This window comes from Synchiropus splendidus, chromosome 3 (genome assembly GCF_027744825.2).
Source record: "Synchiropus splendidus isolate RoL2022-P1 chromosome 3, RoL_Sspl_1.0, whole genome shotgun sequence".
Taxonomy (NCBI): Eukaryota; Metazoa; Chordata; class Actinopteri; order Syngnathiformes; family Callionymidae; genus Synchiropus; species Synchiropus splendidus.
Window position 1 is genome coordinate 26,349,751 of NC_071336.1, and position 19,850 is coordinate 26,369,600.

At 39.9% G+C, this 19,850-nt stretch overlaps 1 protein-coding gene across 8 annotated transcripts in view; it reads left to right on the plus strand.

Annotated features, from left to right (window-relative positions):
- Window positions 1–19,850, plus strand: part of ccny (cyclin Y) — a 33,238-nt gene that overhangs the window by 2,100 nt on the left and 11,288 nt on the right. Inside the window, exons 2-9 of one of the 8 annotated variants that reach the window (XM_053859864.1) lie at window positions 15,238–15,312; window positions 15,992–16,012; window positions 18,055–18,089; window positions 18,195–18,218; window positions 18,447–18,550; window positions 18,628–18,663; window positions 18,739–18,796; window positions 18,889–19,008. In XM_053859864.1, coding sequence (XP_053715839.1) covers window positions 15,238–15,312; window positions 15,992–16,012; window positions 18,055–18,089; window positions 18,195–18,218; window positions 18,447–18,550; window positions 18,628–18,663; window positions 18,739–18,796; window positions 18,889–19,008 — 473 coding nt within the window. The remainder of the gene's footprint in view (window positions 1–15,237; window positions 15,313–15,991; window positions 16,013–18,054; window positions 18,090–18,194; window positions 18,219–18,446; window positions 18,551–18,627; window positions 18,664–18,738; window positions 18,797–18,888; window positions 19,009–19,850) is intronic. The other 7 variants (XM_053859865.1, XM_053859869.1, XM_053859870.1 and 4 more) reach the window with 7 other exon arrangements.

The window sequence follows — 19,850 nt, forward strand, 5'->3', positions numbered from 1 at the left end:
TGACAAGGGTTGTGCCATAAATCATAAATGTTTTTCACAATTATGGTTATGAACACAAGATCAAAAGTACATCGCCGTACCATGCGCAGTGCAGCTGCGGGATCTTCTCCTCCACCGAACATTATCACTGGTTTCTTTTTAATCATCATGTTAAAAATGAAATCCACTTTTGTTCTCCCCACCGCTTTAGCAGCATTGGGTGCAATTTTACGTTTTTGCCGATATGTCGTCACAAACAGTGCTACCTTGTGGCAACTCTCTTAATTGTAATGAATTTTTTGCCATTTAAATTTTAAAGTTCAATAAAAGCGAATTCTAATTCTGAAGATAAATCAAAAATAGTCATGATGATTTTTGCTATAATCACACCCCCTGTGAGGAACAACATTTTCTCAAGACACGCGGCGCATATGGCAGAGTATGGTAGTACCAGTCTTCCACATAGGGTCAGGAAAAAGTTAAACACCACTGCCATGGAAAGGACCACAATATCCCAAGTGGAGTTAAGGGGAAGGAGTGTCGGTGTTACCCACAGATTGGCACTATTTGACAGCTTGTGAGCCAGTGGTGGGAGATTTAAACAAACTAGTGCCAACTAGTGGATGGATAAAAATAATTTCAAAACTTTGTTTTGAAAAATACAGTCCAATACTTGCCGTATGCTGCAAAAAAGCACTCAACCTGTTATTACTCCTTGAGGAAACAACTGTAGTAGCTTCCTCATACCCATAGTGTGTCCACAATTTTATCCTTTGTGTTGTTTATTTGGACATTGACAGAATGCTCCCCACCAAAAAGCAAAAGACACCTATTCTCAATGACTTTTTTCTTTACAAGGAAAATGAAATAAATGAGCATGAGAAAGAATTTTACCCATTTCACTTGGCATCCACTTTTGATGGATTTGTCTACACTTTTAATCACTTGACAACCAGTTTTCCAGAAACTCATCCAAGGCTTTGATCCATTTCATTTATAGCAATTTCCACTTCGATGTGAACTACCAAATAAAGCTGAGTCATTTGAGACAAGGCTGTTGACAATGGGGTAAACAAAATTTATGAATGGAGTACTATCTCAAACACGCTTGTAGAGAACTTTCAAAATCCCATCAAGCGTTTCTCATCCTCTTACGGGAGTTTGTAGGGTGGTACAAAAGAGTGAGCTTCTGAACTGTGGTCTCCTTTTGTTTGGAAAGATGTTTTACATAGCTTTCCTCTTGAGTTCCAGACAATTAGCAGTGAGTTGAGAACAAACCAGGTTGGGCTTTCTTCAGCTGTCAAAATGAGATGGCGCTTCCTCCTTGTTGATTGTATGTAGCCTGCATCCAACTCTCCTTTGGCCTTGTGGATTCTGGCTGTGCAGCTTGAAAAGGTGTCCATCACGAGTATAAGCTTGATCTCACAGAAGCAAATACAACACTATTTAGGTAAAACTTGTTTACTACAACTGAGTGTCCGCCACGTTCCACTGAACAGCCAACTGAAGAGTCTCCGCCATATTGTTGGCGTTTGTTCTTCCTGGTACTTACTTCCTAACTCTGTTTGCTTGGCAAAGGCAATGTGCTGACTCTGCAATAGCAATCCCAGTTCTCGCACCTTTTCCCTTTCTATCTCCAGCATTTGTAAGATTTCCTGCTGGTTGCGTGATAGAATAAGCTTGTCTCTCTCATAGTCACGCAACTTTTGGAGCAGGTCTGCAATGTCTGGGGTCAAGGATTCCATATGCGTCATGGTATTCTCTGTGCAAATAACATTTTTGTCACCCATCGAATATTCAAAAGAAGAAGCTTTAGGCCCTTCAGGATTGGTGGTTGAGGTTGGTGTTGGCATCGTGGCTGGTTCTTCTTTAGATACCTTTTTTTTTGCCCTTGAGGTGTGTTGTTGAGCAGGGCATTGTTGTACAGCAATAGAGGAGGGGTTAAGAGACACAACTGGTACAATAGTCTCCTCTTTGGCAACAATTGTTGCCACTTCCATCCTGCTCTGCAATGCAGGTGCACACTCCCTGTTGGGTTTTGGGCACCTTCATATATTAATCAGTTGACCTTTAATCTTCACAATACATCTGCTGACTTTCATTGCTTTTTCAATTGATTCTTTTATTTAAAGAGATACAATGCCACTGCCTTTTTTGTGCTATCGATGCTATGATGTTAAATTAAGTGTGTTTCTTTGTAAAGGACCTTGCTGATCTGACATTCCTGACTGATGCTCATTTGAAGTCCTCATGATGCTGTATGGCCCTCATCATGATGATGCTATGTTTTGAAGCTATTTCTTTATAACAGTCTCCTCTGTGTTGTTAGGTTAGGAAGTTCTGTGTTTCACGGTGTTATGATCATTAAATTATTAATGTGTGTGCGCATAAGCAGCAACTCTTACAGCGCCTCATATTGGTGAAATGATTTTTGATTTTTCAGTCGTCACAGGTAGATGCTTGGATGAAAAAGGGAGACAAAGAACTCAGCCATGTCTTAGTCATTGAACCAGTATTGAACACAAACCCATTCTTTATTGATTTTGGAAACAGATTCCAGTAATGCAGAGAAGCTAAACACTGCTGTTTCCTCCATTGTTCATGGTTATTAACTGAGATATACTTTAGTTTAGATCGATGGATTTTCTGTGCCTTGTCGATCCTCAAAGCTCACGTGTGAGGTGAGGAGTTGTCTTCTATTTTGGATACTTATTATCAGTCTACAGTATATCCAACTGCACATTTTAGCTCTGTAAAATGGATAGGCTGCACTGAAAATTGGACTATTTGTCTGCTCAGAAACACAAAGGGAAGCTCTGCTGCATGTTACCTTTCAAAACACACCCTTACATTACTAGTTATGGCACTTTCAGCTACCTCCTGTACCCGCAAGGACCTGGAAGTTAGCGTCTCCCATTCAATCGGTATTTGCTCCAACCCAGCAGACCAAAGTGTCCTGGCTTTCATTTTAGAAATTTGGAGCATGTGGTTACTTTTTTCAAATATACAATGTATTATTAAAGTATTAATTATTAAATGAGTGAAAATTTAGATGACTCATATAATCTTCATCAAGTATCACTGAGGAAAAAAAATAAAAATAAAAAAACCTTGATCATTGAGACAGTTACATGTCGTGCATGTGACCAAGAAGATGAATTTCCCTCTGGATCTCCTGACAGCGTTAATGGCCTGCATGCAGTAGACCCAACAATATGTTCACAGTTCTTATTCTTCCCCTCCTCTGCCCCACATATAAATTGGTTTACAGTGGTTAAATTATTTGTTGAATTAGATTTGCCCCAGTTCCTGATCGTGGTGATACAATTCTGCAATGCGGTTGTCACTACATCTGCCATGCCTTTTTGGGGCTTTTTAACTCTGAAATTAATCTAGTCTTTTGATGCTTGAGTGTGGATAATAGTTATCATGACTTATCTGTTTAATTAGAAGTTACGACTATAAATCATTCCTGACTATTGACTAATTGATTTTTTGACAGTGAGTGTGTGGCACATAGTCTGGGGCCATGGGTAGATAGAGTGCTGGTGTTGTCCTGGCTAAATCTGGTGGGTGGGCTTGTTCTCCTGCCACTTAGGCCATAGGTTTTACCCACATTCTCCCATGATCTTGCCCCAGATCTGTCCACCGTTCACAGATCTGTTTAAAGGGTGATGCCATGTCCATCATGTCTTAAAATATGGTGCACATCTTCAAGGTTTCCAATGTGCCTGTCAGCATTCGCGCCACACTTGGCATTATATGAGTAACGTTTCATCCATTCATATAAGGCTTTGCAGCTTAGCCTGATGACGGGAGCATCAGGCTTCTAAAAAAGGACTGCTACTCTAAGGAACTGGGTTTTCCATTGAAATGTGCACATGATCCTGAACAATGGTACAGTGGTGGCTGCTGACGCATCAAGTATGACATATTGGCTTAGCTAATTCCTATAATGCTTTCTGAGGTTCAGATGTAGATAATAAACCCTAGCCATGTCTTTTGGCACTGTATAGACTTCGGCCTTTCACAACGAATGTGAAATCACGGCCATGAAAATACGCGTAGGAATAGTCATACAAGTAAGTTTACTGTTATGAGCCAGGATCATATTTACATGAGGCAGCTCACAGGTCAATGATTGGCAGTCGGCACCAGGAATTTAGACTCTGGATTTCAAAAAGATCACAGAGCGCAATACTGTATATCGACCAAATACATTTAAAGGAACTGATGAAAATTCAGGATGCCTTTGCAGCAGTGACAAGGAGTTTGAACAATGCAGAAGTATCATGGATACAGTTTCCATTCGGTAAAGACATGCAACTAGGCTGCTGTTGTTAGGGTTTCAGACTACATAATCTTAAGTTTAATCAGTAATAAAAGTCGTGAAAAACCTGAATAACTAGAAATGGTCTTTTGCATGAACACAAGTACTTCGCTACCACTACTACGACTGCTACAACTAATATTAATAGTAACGTATATTGGTAGTCCAGAGTTCCGTAAATGAAACTCACTCTCTCCCTGGTAACAGAATTACACCTTCCTTTTTATTTTCCACATTGATTCCCTGCATTTTCACAATTTTTCATTCACTTCGCCTCTGTTTTTTATTGCATTGTTGAGTTATTTTAATTTACCGAAAATAAAGTGTTAATAAATAACCTCAATTTGTCCACTGGTTTTGAGAGAATCATCCAATCAATGTTTTTGCAAATATACTACTCGAGCTATCTGGTGACAATTAATTATGGTAATTTGCGATGGTGTCACAATATATATCACAAAGGAAAATAAGTTATGTCAATTTTTTTACATCGTGTATCGTGGAGTCATAGTTTAATGGGAAGCCTCTGCGAACTGTATAGTCATACACAAGTGCTATGTTTATGTATTTTTAAAGATCTTTTCTGGACGAAGAATTAATGTTCTTTTTTAAGGACAGAATTGTGTCTAGAAATACTGGTACAGCAGTTGGTTTAAAGGAGTTGACGGAATACATGTAATTATATCTATCCATGCATTGGATTCTGTGCGAGAGAAGTTTAGTTAGTTTTTGTGTTTAGTGTAGAAGTCTGCCAGTTGCCAGGGATACACGTTCTATCTGAAAACCAAACAATGTCACATCACTAATTCTTTTTGAAGGTGTTGTAATGAAGTGAAACAGAGCATTTGCAAATGAAGCGATGGAAGCAGATGGAGCCGTCATCCTGTTTGGGTTTTACTTAAAGTAGACATCTGTAAATGAGCAGTGGCTCCAGGCCAGGCGTTCTTCTCTGTCTCATTCATGTTAGTGATTTCTGGAGTGCAGTCGCACACAAGCATGCACTCATATTGATGAGTGTTGGTTGCAGGCTAATTGAAATCTGGACATGGATTATTCATGCCTGGTTGATGAGCCTGGGGAGTCTCCAACGTATGAATTCCAGACATGTTGACCTCGATGTACCGTGTGTGTTTGAGGTGAGAATTCACCTAACTAGGCTTTTTCTTAGGGTTCAAATTTTTTCCTAGGTCACTGCCGTGTCATACAGTGTCTGGATTTGTTTCCCATTTCAAACAGTTGCTAAGTTAGTCAGTTAACCCAAGAGTTTATTCATTCAATTCTTCCCCTCACAAATGAATCGCTTTGTGTGAGGTAAAAATATTCTAGACAGTTGTAACTACTATAAATAATATCAGATACTTGAGCAGATATCAACCTAAAATTATTCCTAGGAAGGAAATTGTAATGTCATTTCTCCTTTCGAAGTATTTTTTAAGCTTTTTAGGTCTTTAAAAACACTGGCTTCTCATTTAATCTAGGTTTGTTATTACTGATCCAAAATTGTCGTGTGAAGTCATCTTGTACAATCCGTCCTTTTGTTGTGCAATGCCTTTTTGAACCTATGTGTTTTCATACATTTCCTCACAGCTGATGCGTGCTGAAAAATAGAAACACCACTTCTGAAGTCTCAGAGGACCCAAAAACAGATGAAATGAATCACAAGAAAACAGAGGAGCTGCTTTTTGTGATTTAAACGCAAAGTCTGCTGATGTGATTGGCCTTTGCTGTAGCAGTCAGTGATGGAATATAATTTATCAGTGGGCTTAATGTTAGTTCATCCACATCCTCTCAAGTTAAAAATAAATGAGTTCATAAGTGGTTAACACAGTGCTGACAAAGTCTGAAATCTGGATTTAACACCCAGTCTGTGAACCTCACTCTCCAAAAAGAGGATCAATTTGACGATCATACGTAAAAAGATAACGTGCAGTATTTTAAGACTATTGATGTAAAATTCATGCCTGTGAAGAGAAATACAAAGCCCTGAATGCTGTTTGGAATCCTCTTGTATTTGAGTGCATATTGATGAAGCCCAGTTTCACTCTGTGCTCAGCTTATGAAACCATGCAATGTATCCATTTGTCTGTGGAAAAAAAGAAAAGAAAAAAAGAAAACAATTTCGCATGAAATCCTGAAAGTACTGCGATCATTTTAGGGTTCAGGCCCTGATTATTCTTTGTATATGGAATATGTTTATTTATGGCATGATGTGTGTTCCTTTCTATAGTATTGTTCTAAAATTCCCATCTATATATAGATTTGTTCCAAAGGTTTGTATTTGTGTTGAGGAATTAGTGGTTACATCAATATGCACCTTTTCAGTTGGAAGCTCAGTAAAGATTCATTATTGTGCTCTTCTCAAAGGTTGCAATTAGTGTTCATTGTTGACTAATCCCCATGGGTGTTCCTTAATGCTCCATTGAGAGGTCAGTCACACAAAAAGAGGCTTTTGTTGGAAGTTACTGCAAGGTAATGAGATTAGCACCTTGTGTTGAGAAAGTACTATTGTCTGAGCAGACTAGATGGGTTGACGTGGAGGAGGCTGGCTTACTGTGGCAACCCCTAAAGGGAAATGCCAATAGGCAAAGACAAGAAGTGGTCAGTGGCATTTCATGCAGGTTTTATCATGAGGGCATATATGTGTGCCGAGGAGGTCAGTTTCAAGATTCACCAAAGAAATGTTTATTTGTGACATTGGTCACCCATGTGGCTACTGTCTTGCTGCTCGCAGCAACTTTTAAATCTGAAGTTATCGAAAACATCTGAAAAACTTGTAAAGCCATGCAGTGTTCATGATGCAAAAGGTCTGACATGATGCTATTCCCTGATATTTCACCTGAAATGTTTCCTTACCAGGAACGAAGGCCATAGACCACGAACTTCACCTCCTATCAAGAGAGAAATATTTCCAAATGTCTTTGTTGCCTTTTCCACGTTGGCTGTAAATGGATCTGATTTTGAAGTTGATTTAGTGACTCATTAAACTTTGAATGCCGTGCTTCCATGACTAACTGAGTAAATATGCACTGAGTGAGCTTGAATGTGTGCCAGTTTTTTTTTTAAATCATTGAGAAAGACATGATTCTCTTGTATATCTCTGTTGAAGTTCAAGTGTGTTTGCTTGAATGTGTGTATGGGTGCAATGTGTGAAATGTCAACACAGTGTACTAGTCATTTGGCACAGATGGCATGCAGTTGTCAGTGTGGCAAGAGGTTTAGATTTACCACGTACATGGGGTGATGCCATACTCTCTCTACAGCCACCGTGTACTGTTGTTCACCTGACCCAGCATATTTTCCTACTTTTTGTGAAGAAAATGGGTCTTATTTTTTACATTGGACCCGTACAGGTTTCTACCAGTATGCTTTTCCCTGTGTAGGGGTATTTTTTTGCCATTTTTTTCAAGATTTAGTGATGGGTGATTCGCAATCTTGGCGCACGCTCACTCATGAGTTGATCAAGGAGGAGTCTTCCTTTGAAGGTGGTCTGTTACAGATTTACAATGCATTTTGCATCAAACTCAGACTCTTCTTCTAAACCCCCTGAGCTGAGACACCACCAAAAAGTCCTGGTGAGAGCGTTCCTCTCGTGCTTATGTCATCGTTGTTGCAATGGCATTAGGATTTACTTACATAAATACATTTATTTATTTAGGATTTCCCATCATTTGACATGTAGGCCAGAAAACAAGCATTCTTTTTTGACAGCCTCTATAAAAAAGGTTTTGAAATAAAGTATTTTCCTATCACTTTTTTTGTGGTTGCAATGCTGCCATCTAATAAGAAATCTCCTCCCTGTGTGTCAACACCTCTGGACCCTTGTTCATGACGGCACAGCTGCGGCTCTTGTCTGTTTGTACCATAATAGCTATCATCAAATGTTAGCCCACAAAAAGCCTGCTGAGGAGGAGTAGTTCTCGAACAACGGCATGATATTTGGAAAGTTCAATGTGCATGTCTGTAGGAGAAATCTGTTGTAGTGAACGGTTGGCATTTAACTAGTCGTTTTACCTTGTCATCTCCTGTTACCACCAGCCGTTTATAGCTGGATCACTGATAAATGGCCACAGTTTTGCAGTTTTGATTTAGTGCCTCACATAGATGGGAGATACTCGGTTGTCTTGTGAGTAATTATTGTAGTGCTACATGTAATCAGGTGGGCGAGCTGCGGAAAAAGAGCAATTGATGGCAAAGTCTGGGTGTCTCTCATCTTTGATGGGCCTGCCTCCTCCGTCCAAGTCATTTTAAGCCAGTGTTGCCTGGATACACTGAGCAGATGAAGCAGGGATGGAAGGGGTTAGAAAGTGGTGGTGGGGGTGTTTTATAGGCCTCATTTGGATCAATGGATGCTGAATTCCAGTTGAAATGAATCTCTTGTGATTGGACGGCGTGTGCACTGATGGATAAAATCGAAATCTTGTTTCATTTGGGGATTGTACAACACGCTGACATTTTTTTTTTGGACAAGTGACCGAATGCCTCCAGTATTCTGGCCAAATGACTGCAGTAAAAAAAACATCAATCTCTTTAGTGGAAGAGATGTTTTCAGTTATTTTCAAGACTCTAGCTGAATGTAAAAATAATTATATTTTATATTAGTAATTGTAATCTGCTTTTTCTTAAGTGAAAGACTGAACTACTAGTGGGAAGGTGGTAGAAGGAGAGATGGGTGACTAAAATGTTACACTTGGTAGGAGAAGGAGGATGCTTCCTCACTGAGGTGCCACCAGAAATCACCATCTGCAAGACAAAACCAAAGAAATAAACAGGTTTTTGTTGTAAAAGTTCTCAAGCTAAACTAATATTTCATATTTGACTACACTGACTTCGAGCTTCACACTCCATAATTAACTGTCAACACTGTCTCACTTCTACATTTGCCATTTCTGCTCAAAATCCCCGACAATAATTTATCAACCTTGCTAGAGAAAACCTATTATTCCCAAGAACACAGCTTTTGTTTTTGAGCAAATACTTCTTTTGTTTGTATGTGTTACCACATCTTAAACTTGACTTTGCTTATTTCTGCTTATTTACTTCTGCTTTCATCAGGTGTGTCCAAAGTCAGGTTTGGAGGCCATTTGCAGCCCTCGATCAAATGTCATACACACACTGCTGTAAAATGTCCAATTTGTGGTTCTGAAAGACTGTCAGCAAGAGAATGCAATTATTAAACTTGCATATAAATTGCGCCTGTGAATTTGTGAAGGTAAAAAAAATAGTTTTGACTTCTGAATATAACTCATGTTATTTCTGTTTTAAATGTTATTTTATTAACATATTGATTTAATTTAATAAATGAAGTATTTTTTTAGGTTAAAGTGCCATTTCACTAATTTTTATTTTTAGTTAAGTAGATGGTCGAACATTATACTTGAGTCACTCGTGCTGCCAAGTGATTTAACGTAATAAAAAAATCTCCCCTCCAACATCACCTCCGTCATGTCATCGCTTCTCTCCCCCAAACACTCAATGTCTCAAACACAAGATGTGTTCTGTGTTTCAGAGCTTAACCATGTGGGTGTATTGTTTGATCGCATGCCGTTGACAGCCGGCAGTGGCATGTTGTGCCATCTGGCTCCCCTAAGGCTGGCACCTTTCAGCAGCAACGTTCAAGTCTAGTTGTCTGAGCTGATGTTGAAATGCAACGCCCAGCTTGTGACATGCTGCAAGAGCAGGAAGCTTTCAACCACATGAACACTCAGCATCTTTAACATTGTAATGGTAATTCCACCCCTCACTTTAGAGAGTAGATTTCAGTGAAGTACAAGCTGAAGTGGATGCGCTTTTCAACAAAGGCAAAATCTTCCACTTTTATTAGCTAAGTAGTGAATGTACCTGACTTTGCTAAACAAAATTGATGGCACTTTTTTTTCTCCCACTTACTTGATACCTTTCCAGGAACCTTTTAGCTCCTGTCATGTTTTTGGCTGAAAAACCTAGCCCCACCCCAGCAGTGTATAAATCAAATAATAAGAAATTGCATCACAACAGTACTTTCCTGTACTCGAGGTGAAGCATGAAACAATTTTATCGTAACGCAATGCATAGGGCTGGGTATCGATTCTAATTTCAAGAATCGATTCGATGCCGATTCTCATGACTTAGAATCGATTATCACGATTCAATTCGATTCGATTCGATCCGATCCGATCTCGATTCAGGTTAGTATTTAAACCATTTACTGAGCTGTTGCCTTAATCACATGACAAGTTAACGTATTAATACTAGTATCATATTGACATTCAACAGGAAATGAATGAAGGATTCATAGAAAATGATAATAAAGATCCAGACACAGAAGGCCAGATGTGACTGCTCATGGGACTGGTGCATTATTAGAAATATGACATTAAAAATTCACCCAAAAGATGATGCTGTTTAATACTAATGCATTTTTATGTTATTATCAAAATGAAAAAAAGATATTCTCAGCCACTGAAAATGTAAACAAAGTGCTGGTGACTGACTTCCCAGCAACCTGACGGTCATTGGTCAGTATGTGAACAGTTCTCTGTGGTCTGTAGTACGTACGAGAAGAGGTCCCACTCCTCATCAATATAGTGAGTTGTCAGACTCGCGTAAGATTGCGAAGATGTCCACGTATCACGTGTAATGCCCACCCTGACTGCTGACTGAAGCTTACTTTTCACCTTTTCTTTTACTGACTGGTGCATGTTTGGGATAACAGACGTTTGCGAGAAACCGTAACGTAATGTGGCTCTGTTACTTTCATTAGCCGCCTGAAGCCCTCGTTCTCAACGACGGAAGACGGGCGCATATCTTTGCAAATGAAGCCCGCAATCGCTTCAGTTATTTTGACAGAGCGTGCAGAAGTACCCGCTAGTGGTAAAGTTCGCTCGAGTTTCATTTGTTGTCACCCGGTGGATGGCTTGGACAGGAGCGCTGGGTGATGTCGCGTCACGTGACTCGTGAGGTGGGTCGTATTTCCGCTGCACTGCAACACTTCCAATAGCTCCATTAGGCATAACATGCTAATTGCTATGCTTTTGTCGAGCGCATTTTTGGTTTGGTCGCGTCTGAGCGTTGCTAGTGTTGCCACTGTGAGGAGGCATGTTGTTTTGACTTTGGTGTTCCAGGTGCGCGCATGCGCACTTGACCCGGAGAATATGCGTTAAAACGTAAATTAATTAATCCGATCTTTGGACCTACGAATCGATTTTATGGAATTGATGTACGAATCGATTCAGAATCGGAAAATCGATTTTTTTAACACAGCACTAGCAATGCACGATTATGACAGTCCACCAGGTCACATTATTGCCTGTATTAGTCTTTGTCTTAGGTAAGTTTACTCAAAACTCTAAGAACCAATTTCAGTTGTATTTCTGGAAATGTTGATAAGAGATTAAAACTTTTTTTGTGCTGTTTTGGATCACCATCTAGATCCTGTAGCCCTCCGTGGCTATGGCACACCCTGTGACACAGGTTTGACTCAACATGTTTGCTCTTTCCACTGGGTTGTGCCAGTAAATTTTGTAACACTACTGCCACCTGCTGTTAATTTTAATTTTACCTGATGCTATTTCGGATGCAAAAAGGGCATCTTATTATCAAGATAAAAAATGCAGGACAATGATACAAGTAAAATATGAGTGGAAGTGAGCTGCTTGAAGGCGCTTTGCTGTTAGGTCAATTCAGGGTGCACTCATGGGTCATAGTCTAGTGGTTCTCTGACTCCAGAGTGACACATCAGTTGTGCACCCCAAGATTGCTGGGTGTTTCGGTCTTTGATCACAACACACCCTCGCCCGAGGCTGATCACACTTGGCCGTGTGCTGCACTGGTGGCTCCTTGTGCAGCCCACATGTTATCCTTCCACTTGAGGCACAGACAAATCTGCTGTGAGAATCTGAAGTAGCTCCTCCATCGTAGAATACTTTCAAAATTCAAGTTGTCCTTTTGAAAAGACAGCTTGACCTAATTACCGATAGATTTCCTGGGCCCACAACAGTAATCTCTGGTATCCCACAGATAACCTAAAATTACAGAAGGAATTGAAATGAACAAGCTTTAAATGGTGAGCTGTTGACAGAGGACTGCAATTGGAGCCCGCTAACACCAATTGGAGCCTTGTTTCTCAATGTGGTTTTTAATCTATGTGGAATCCTGTGAAAGTATCTGACAGGCTTTGAACATGGTGAGCAGAGAGGAAAGAGCTCCCTGTTCCTGCTGCACTCTTCCTGAAATTATGGATGAGCAACTGTTGGGCTATGTGTACCAGAATTTGTAAGTAGTTTTTCTTCTGACTGTTGAGACTTGTCGGCCTTCAAGGCACACATGAAAATAAATTAATCCGTTTGATCGCGTGTCTGTCGTTGTTAGTGATCCATGTTTAGGTAATGTGAAATATATTTGTGGTAATTTCTTTTGTTTTCTTCCGTCTCATTTTCATTCATGAGCTTCCTTGGTGTTAAGTGTTAATGCAAAGAGGAAAAATTCCAGTGGTCTTAAAACTGTTCAATATTTCAATATAACTATCAGTTGAGTAAATCATCCAACCCATCCTGGTTCTGGTGAACATGGTATTTAGTGTGTTCTCGCCATACCTGATCTAGGAAGCATTCAAATAATATGATGAATCTTATCTTAACTGTCAGCTACATTTGGTAAGCACAAGGAATTAGCAGGCCACCTCTTTGACAATGCTCTATGTCCTACAGCGTTTCCTCTTTTCTCATAGGCAGGACGCCTTTGTTTGAGCCATGGTGTAAAATTAGGGGGGTGCAACCAAAGCAAAGGTCAAGGAAGGGGGAAACACCCTTTTTTGTTGTTGGTGACCTTCCTATTACATCATCTAGTGTCATTGAATGGATCTACCTTTTTTTCTCTGCAACTTTGTGCATTATCACAAGGTTTTCATTCTTTTACATTGGCTGACAGCTTTAAGCTGCACCCAGATGCAGAATGAGAGCGGATTTATTGTGTGTACTGAGGCTGTGTAATCTGATGTTCCTGATGACCGTGGTCGATTCTACTTGAAGGAAGACTTCCATTTATATTTGCGATGAGTTGAACAAAACTTCTCTGCTGTCCTTTTCTCTTGACATCTGTCTTCCATGTGTCAGGGTGTTGGTCAGGTCTTGGCCTTTCCTGTCTCGCTGACATCATCCTTGAAGCCAGGAAACTGCTTTCCTCACCACACTCATATGCCATTCACTTTCCTGTTCCAGCAGGTTTCAAACAGTGATTAATGCAGAGTGGTTACCTTCATACGCAATGCCACAATGAATGTGAATGATTCTGGAACATGTGTTGGCAAGTGTTTCAGCATAATCATTTGGGATAATAAACATGTGATCATCCCTGCAATAACAACTGAATTTTAATAGCTCCTTGTGTTGGTCATAGTTGTGTGTTTTCTGTAGTTTCAGTTTCTGGACAGATTTTATGTCCAAGGTAGACGTGGATGTGGTGAGATTGTTCCAAGTATGAAAATCCTGCATGTTTCCACATACTGTTAGTGTTTTTTTTTTTAAGTGGTTTTCCCAGTCAGTGAACAAGAATAACTTTTAATGCCACAAATGGGTTATTGGGTGAAATTTGACTAATGCTAGAATGTTTTGATGCAGGGTAGACACGGGCTGAAAAATGGGCTGAAAAATTATCCCAATAAATTTTGCCATCCCGGCGATTAGGATAAAGAAAATGGTAACAGTAAAAAAATGAGTCCCTCAATATGTGTTTTACTCAATCCGTCTGGATCAGTCTTGAGAGCCCCATTGTTTTAAGGTTGTACTTAGCCGTTAGCATAGTCTAAGAAGATTCTTAACTTGAGACTATTTCTAGTGACTAGTCAAACATGTCTGGAACACTTATTCAAAACATTTGCCCTGGGTAGATAGCAGAAAAAACATGTAAAAACAAAAATAATAATTGTTCCAAAAATGATGATCTGGTGACGATGATCCCAGCGGTACTTGCCACACTTTAGGCACTGATATTGTATCGCCTTGTTCACCTTGCGCCCTCTCTACGGTTTGCATGTCTTTAGCCTTGCAAAAAGCAACTGCTTTTATTGTATGCTCTTGTGTGATTTACATATTAAATGGAATTACCTGTCTGAACCTTTTTGTTTTGTGGCTGCTGTGGATGACCTTGCTTTCTCAGCTGCTGCTCTTGTGTGACTGTGGTTTATGGTTGTATTCCAAGTGGTGTTGCTTTCTTTAACTGTGAGGTTTTTTTTGCAAAACCTTGCATATGTATCAGGTTTCTTCCCCACCCATTTGGTGATATTCAAATCAGCTCCGTATTACCAATGAGGAGCCTCATTTAGCAAAGAGCAGCCCTGCGATCTCCATGTCTACGCAACCACTGTCTGCCATACATCATGCAAGTCCAATGCTACATTCACATTTCATGCGCTTAGTCAAGTTTATTGAGTTTAGCACGATGTGTTGAATTCTCATCACGGTTATTGTTTTTAGCAGTAAATGTATCATGCATTCCGAAAGCATAATGTATCATTTTTGGCAGTGGTAGCGAAAGGTGAAGTTAATATTTGGAAGAAAAAAAAATACTGGATGCATGAGCTCAATGTGTAGCTTGGTTTTCACATGACCAGACTAAGAAGCTTCTCCTGGAGCAAGATATTATAGCATGCCGCCAAGAACCAGGATCGCCTTGGCAAGTTAGCTACAATGTTCTCATAATTTTCTGTCCATTGAGTAATGCTACTGGTTAAAACGTTTGATTTGATCCTCTCAGCTACTAAGCTCTTCTGTCTACAGCTGACACAAATCCATAACGTTCTGCTGTTTGTTGCTGTGTATTGACTAACAAACTGAGCTGCTGCAAACCCATGATATTTTTCCTGCTTCCCCTAAAGCCAGTTCTCTTTTAATCTCATCCTGAAAATAGTAACAAAACAGTGTGTGTTGAACTGATTTTTTTTTTCCTGTTTTCAGACCTGCCAATGGAGTACAATCCCTCAGACCATCCCAGAGCGAGCACCATCTTCCTCAGCAAGTCTCAAACTGACGGTGAGTGGTATAACTAGTTCTGAATTTATATAATTTTGAGCAAGACGTTTGATAAAGTTTGCTCTTAAGCTTATTGGATTGCTGCTCGCAGTATTTTATTACTGCTGCCAAACAGATCACCGAGCGTCAGTCGATGAGTTTCTAATGTGGCAGTGTATTTGCATATTCAGATCCAGCTCCCTCTTATTGTAAGTCATTTAAGTCACATCAGAGCCGTGCATAATTGACGGCAGTTTTGTTTTTTCTCCGAGATTAATTTCCAGTGGAAACTGCGTGTTGAATGTGATCAGTAGCTTTGTCTTACTCACAGCGGAGAGAGGCTGCCTTAGCTCAAGTGTGTACTGTATCTAATGAAGGCGCGGATATAAATAGTGCTGATGCTCTTTTATCTGTTCTGATGAGGGAAGGTTTTCGTGAACATGGCTGTAATAGACTTGAGACTGGATTTTTAATTAGTGTGTGTGCCGGATGATCAATATTACCAACTTAAGTCTCAACACTTTTTTTTAATGAAGCAGAGCTTTGGTTTTAAAGACAGATTCATTGTCACTTTTTCATTTAATTACCTGTTTTCTGGAATGATAAAAAGTAAATGACGTTTATTTGCTCACAAATTTACTTGAGCCTTTCTAAGTGTGGATGAACATAAAAAAGACAAATTTGGACTCTTGTTTTTCAGTACCTGTGCCCAACAAGAGAGGTAAGATTTGTGATCCAACAAAGCACTGCTACTTTACTTCTGTGTGTTTGGCGTTATCTGTTGTCTCAATCTGTTCTGTAATATTGTAAGCACTTTGGTTTGCAGGCAATGTGTCACTGGAGTTTTGTGCTCACATGCTTTTGTTGGCAATGTTTTTGAAGATGTGTCAAAGAAAAAGAGTCTTCCTTTCTGCTTTGCTTCCCATGTAAATGTGGTATATAAAATTGGTGACATCTCTTTCTAATGGAAATGATAGACATTATGTGCTCATCTGAAATGCAGATTGTGTAATATTGATTGGGATTATCATCACAATTGGTAGATGGAAAAAACAGATAAAACTGTGCCCATATTTTCCATAATAAGCAACATAAAGGTCACCAGCATCAGAGCAACAGCAACAGAGTCCCCGTTGTGAAGCAACGGACCCGCCCCCAACAATAGAGCCATTTGATAACTTTTCGCCAACAAAGTTTGCTGCTAACGTTCAACACATTGGTCCAGACACACCACCACAACACAGAATATGAATGTCGTGAGGGGGCTCAGGGCAAATGTGTGGTGACCTGGAGACCTCAGTTTTGTTCCCTTAATGGCCAGCGTTTAACCAAATCTATGACTATGCACCTAGTGTTGATAGAGCTGTTGATCGTGAGCGCTTGTTTCACTTAGCAGGACGTGCAGTAGAGGAAGGACAGAGTTCGCTGTGAAATCACTGTGCAGAAATGCTTCTTTTTGTAAAGATTGAAAAAACACATTTGTGTTCATTTATTGTTAATTGTGTTTATCATGAGTTTACATTGTGGGTGTTCATTGTGCATTTAATTATTTTATATTTTAGAAATAAGGGTGATCATATTGTTAACTTAATCATGTTTATTTTTTAAAATTCCTCACTTTGTTTATTTATTTTATTTATGTATAAATAAAATAAATAAACCATATACACACAAACGTATAAATTATATATATAATATATAAATAAAATAAATAAACCATATACACACAAACATATAAATGAAATGTATAATATATTAATAAAATAAACAAACCGTAAACACACAAATAAACCATAAATAAACAAAATACACTCACACTACAGTACAGTTTTGCGTGATGCAGTAGAGGAGGTCATTAAAATAAAATAAACGCCCTGCATTTATTCAATCCATGTTTTTCAAATGGCTTTTAGCATTTCTAAACATCATTAATTGCAATGATCTCACTGATACAGCAGATGGCAGTAGCAGCCCAGAACTCAGCTATAAAATAAGCCTTTGTCATGTTGGTACTGAAACCTGTTTAGGTGCTAAACTCAATATCTTTCTGATCACACAGATTTATTAATCTCCATTCACAATGATTTTTGCCATCAAACCATGTTAGATCTTCCGAGGGAAGAGTCCTCATGCATAGATGGTTCCTTAACCAGAAGTTGGTCAATAGTATTGCCACTCTGTCTGGGCTGGATACTCCGTCTGCTTTACAACACTGTAATGCAGTCTGTTTTCGGTCACCTTTATGACCTGCGCTGTTTTGAGCAGCCTTCTCCCACCGCATTCATCTCTGACACGCAGCCCTATATGTCAGTGCTGTTCCACCAAAATTCAATCGGCGAATCAATGTGCGTTGGAGTGTTCAAAATGATTCTGCCAGGTGCGAGACAGACAGGATTGGGATCATTAGGTGTCAGGTGTGTGTGTGTGTGTATATACCAGTGTGTTGTCCTCTGCATCTGCTCCGATTTGCTTTGCCAGTGACTCTTTCACCCTTCATGTTGCTTCACGGCTACTTCGTTGTGAACATGTCACGAGGACCGAAGCACGTCTGCACCCGCGTGCCTCATGTTTAGGTTCACACTTCAGCACTCACTGATGCGCAGGCTGTATGAATCAATCCCTCACACCATTTGCTCTGTCTACTCTTAGAATTGAAGAGGCGAACCAAAGTTGAGGTGTCACTGCTGCCCCCTTCTGTGGGGGTTAGGCATTCCAGTTGCTTCTTTTCATCTTACATAGTATGTCCATTTGTGTTTCTTTCAGTTCGAGAAAAAAGGAAAAGTCTCTACATCAACCATGTAAGTAAATTTAACTACACCTTTCTATTTATTTATATGTAGACTGAGGATTTATTGACTGTGGTATTACATAAAAATGACCAGCCAATGTTGTTTCTTTGCAAGTTTACGCATATTTCGGAATGCAAGGTAAACTCTGGAAATGTCTTCACTTCTTTTTATCATTTATATGTTCACCCATTTTGTTTTTTTGCAAGCATGAATCTTATTTTACTTTCGGTCAAAGATTTCAGTCATCAATTGTGCACCGATTTCTTGATAGTTGAACACGTTTTTGGTGATTTATTTGCTGAACATAAAACCCACAACTCCTTTGTTTGTCATTTCATTGGACATATTTAATGTTTTTCTCTTCAGCAGCATCATCCTGGCCCCGTGAGGCGCAAGTATAGTTCATGTTCCACCATCTTCCTGGATGACAGCACAGTCAGTCAGCCAAACCTCAAATATACCATCAAATGGTAACTTTGTATTGCCTTTTCAAGCATTCTATAGTTTGTTTTTGAGGTTCTTATACACTTGTATTCTGTTGTTGCAGTGTGGCCCTAGCAATATTCTATCACATAAAGAACAGGTATCTTATTTTGCCATTTGCACCTAGTGGCATTGAACTCCTCCTTGATATTCATAAATGTTGTGTTGATTTCAGAGAAGTCGATGGGAGAATGGTGTTAGATATATTTGATGAGAAGCTGCATCCACTCTCCGTAAGAACAAAATCTTTGTGATCAGTTGGAATCAGTTTTGTATTTCCCACCGCTGTTTATTTGGCTATGTTTCCTCTCAACCTCTCCTGCAGAAGTCGGAGATCCCGTCCGATTACGACAAGCACGACCCGGAGCAGAAGCAGATCTACCGCTTTGTCAGGACGCTGTTCAGCGCCGCCCAGCTCACTGCAGAGTGTGCTATTGTCACATTGGTGAGTTTGGGGTTTTATTTTGGTGTCTGCAGCAGGAGGCAGTGTTTCTTCTTTTGCCCCGTCATGTTGTGTGCGGTGTTTAGTGCCGGTGCCTTGAGATTTGGAATGGTTTGCAAATGAAGTCTAAAAATTGTGAATCACAAAAGGATGTATTTGAATAACTTTACATTGCTTACAGTTCATTACATTTTATGTGAATCCAAACCGTCTTTTATCAATTATTTGGGATGTATAGAAGATCGGTTTGAGGGCATTTTCTGAAAAGATTTGTAGCTCGACTGGTTCAGTATTGGAGCTTCCCATCCTGACCGCTTATACATAATACTGGAGAAATGTAAACAGCAGTGACTTCCTACCTACTCATCTGCCCAGAAACAATCTCTCACTTGAGCCAGCATGTGTGCCTCTGGTGAGCACAAGGGTGTGGGGTTAATATGTCTGACCCGCTGGCCTCATATTGGGTTACTGTGTTTCCGGACAGATGCACAAACGTATGAACTACACACATGAGGTGGAGGGTCGACGGTGGGGGCGGGGGTTCAGATCCTCACTGCCCGCAGGCAGTTCCAGGGCAGCAAGTGTTGCGGCTTTGCTGACTTTGTTTCATGCGCGTAATTGGCCTGCATCTTTCTTTGACTTCTGGATTCTCCATATTGACGTTGAGTTGTCTCTGCTGTCTCTGTGCTTCTGCTGCTTGCTCGTATAGTTGTCACGCTGCATTCCTTCCGCTCAGCATGTGGTCCAATGCTCATTTAATAGTGTCCTTCTTCCACATATTCTACCCTCCTGGCCATAGTTATATTGTCCTGTAGTGCAGTAGGGTTGCTAGCCCAAAAGAACCC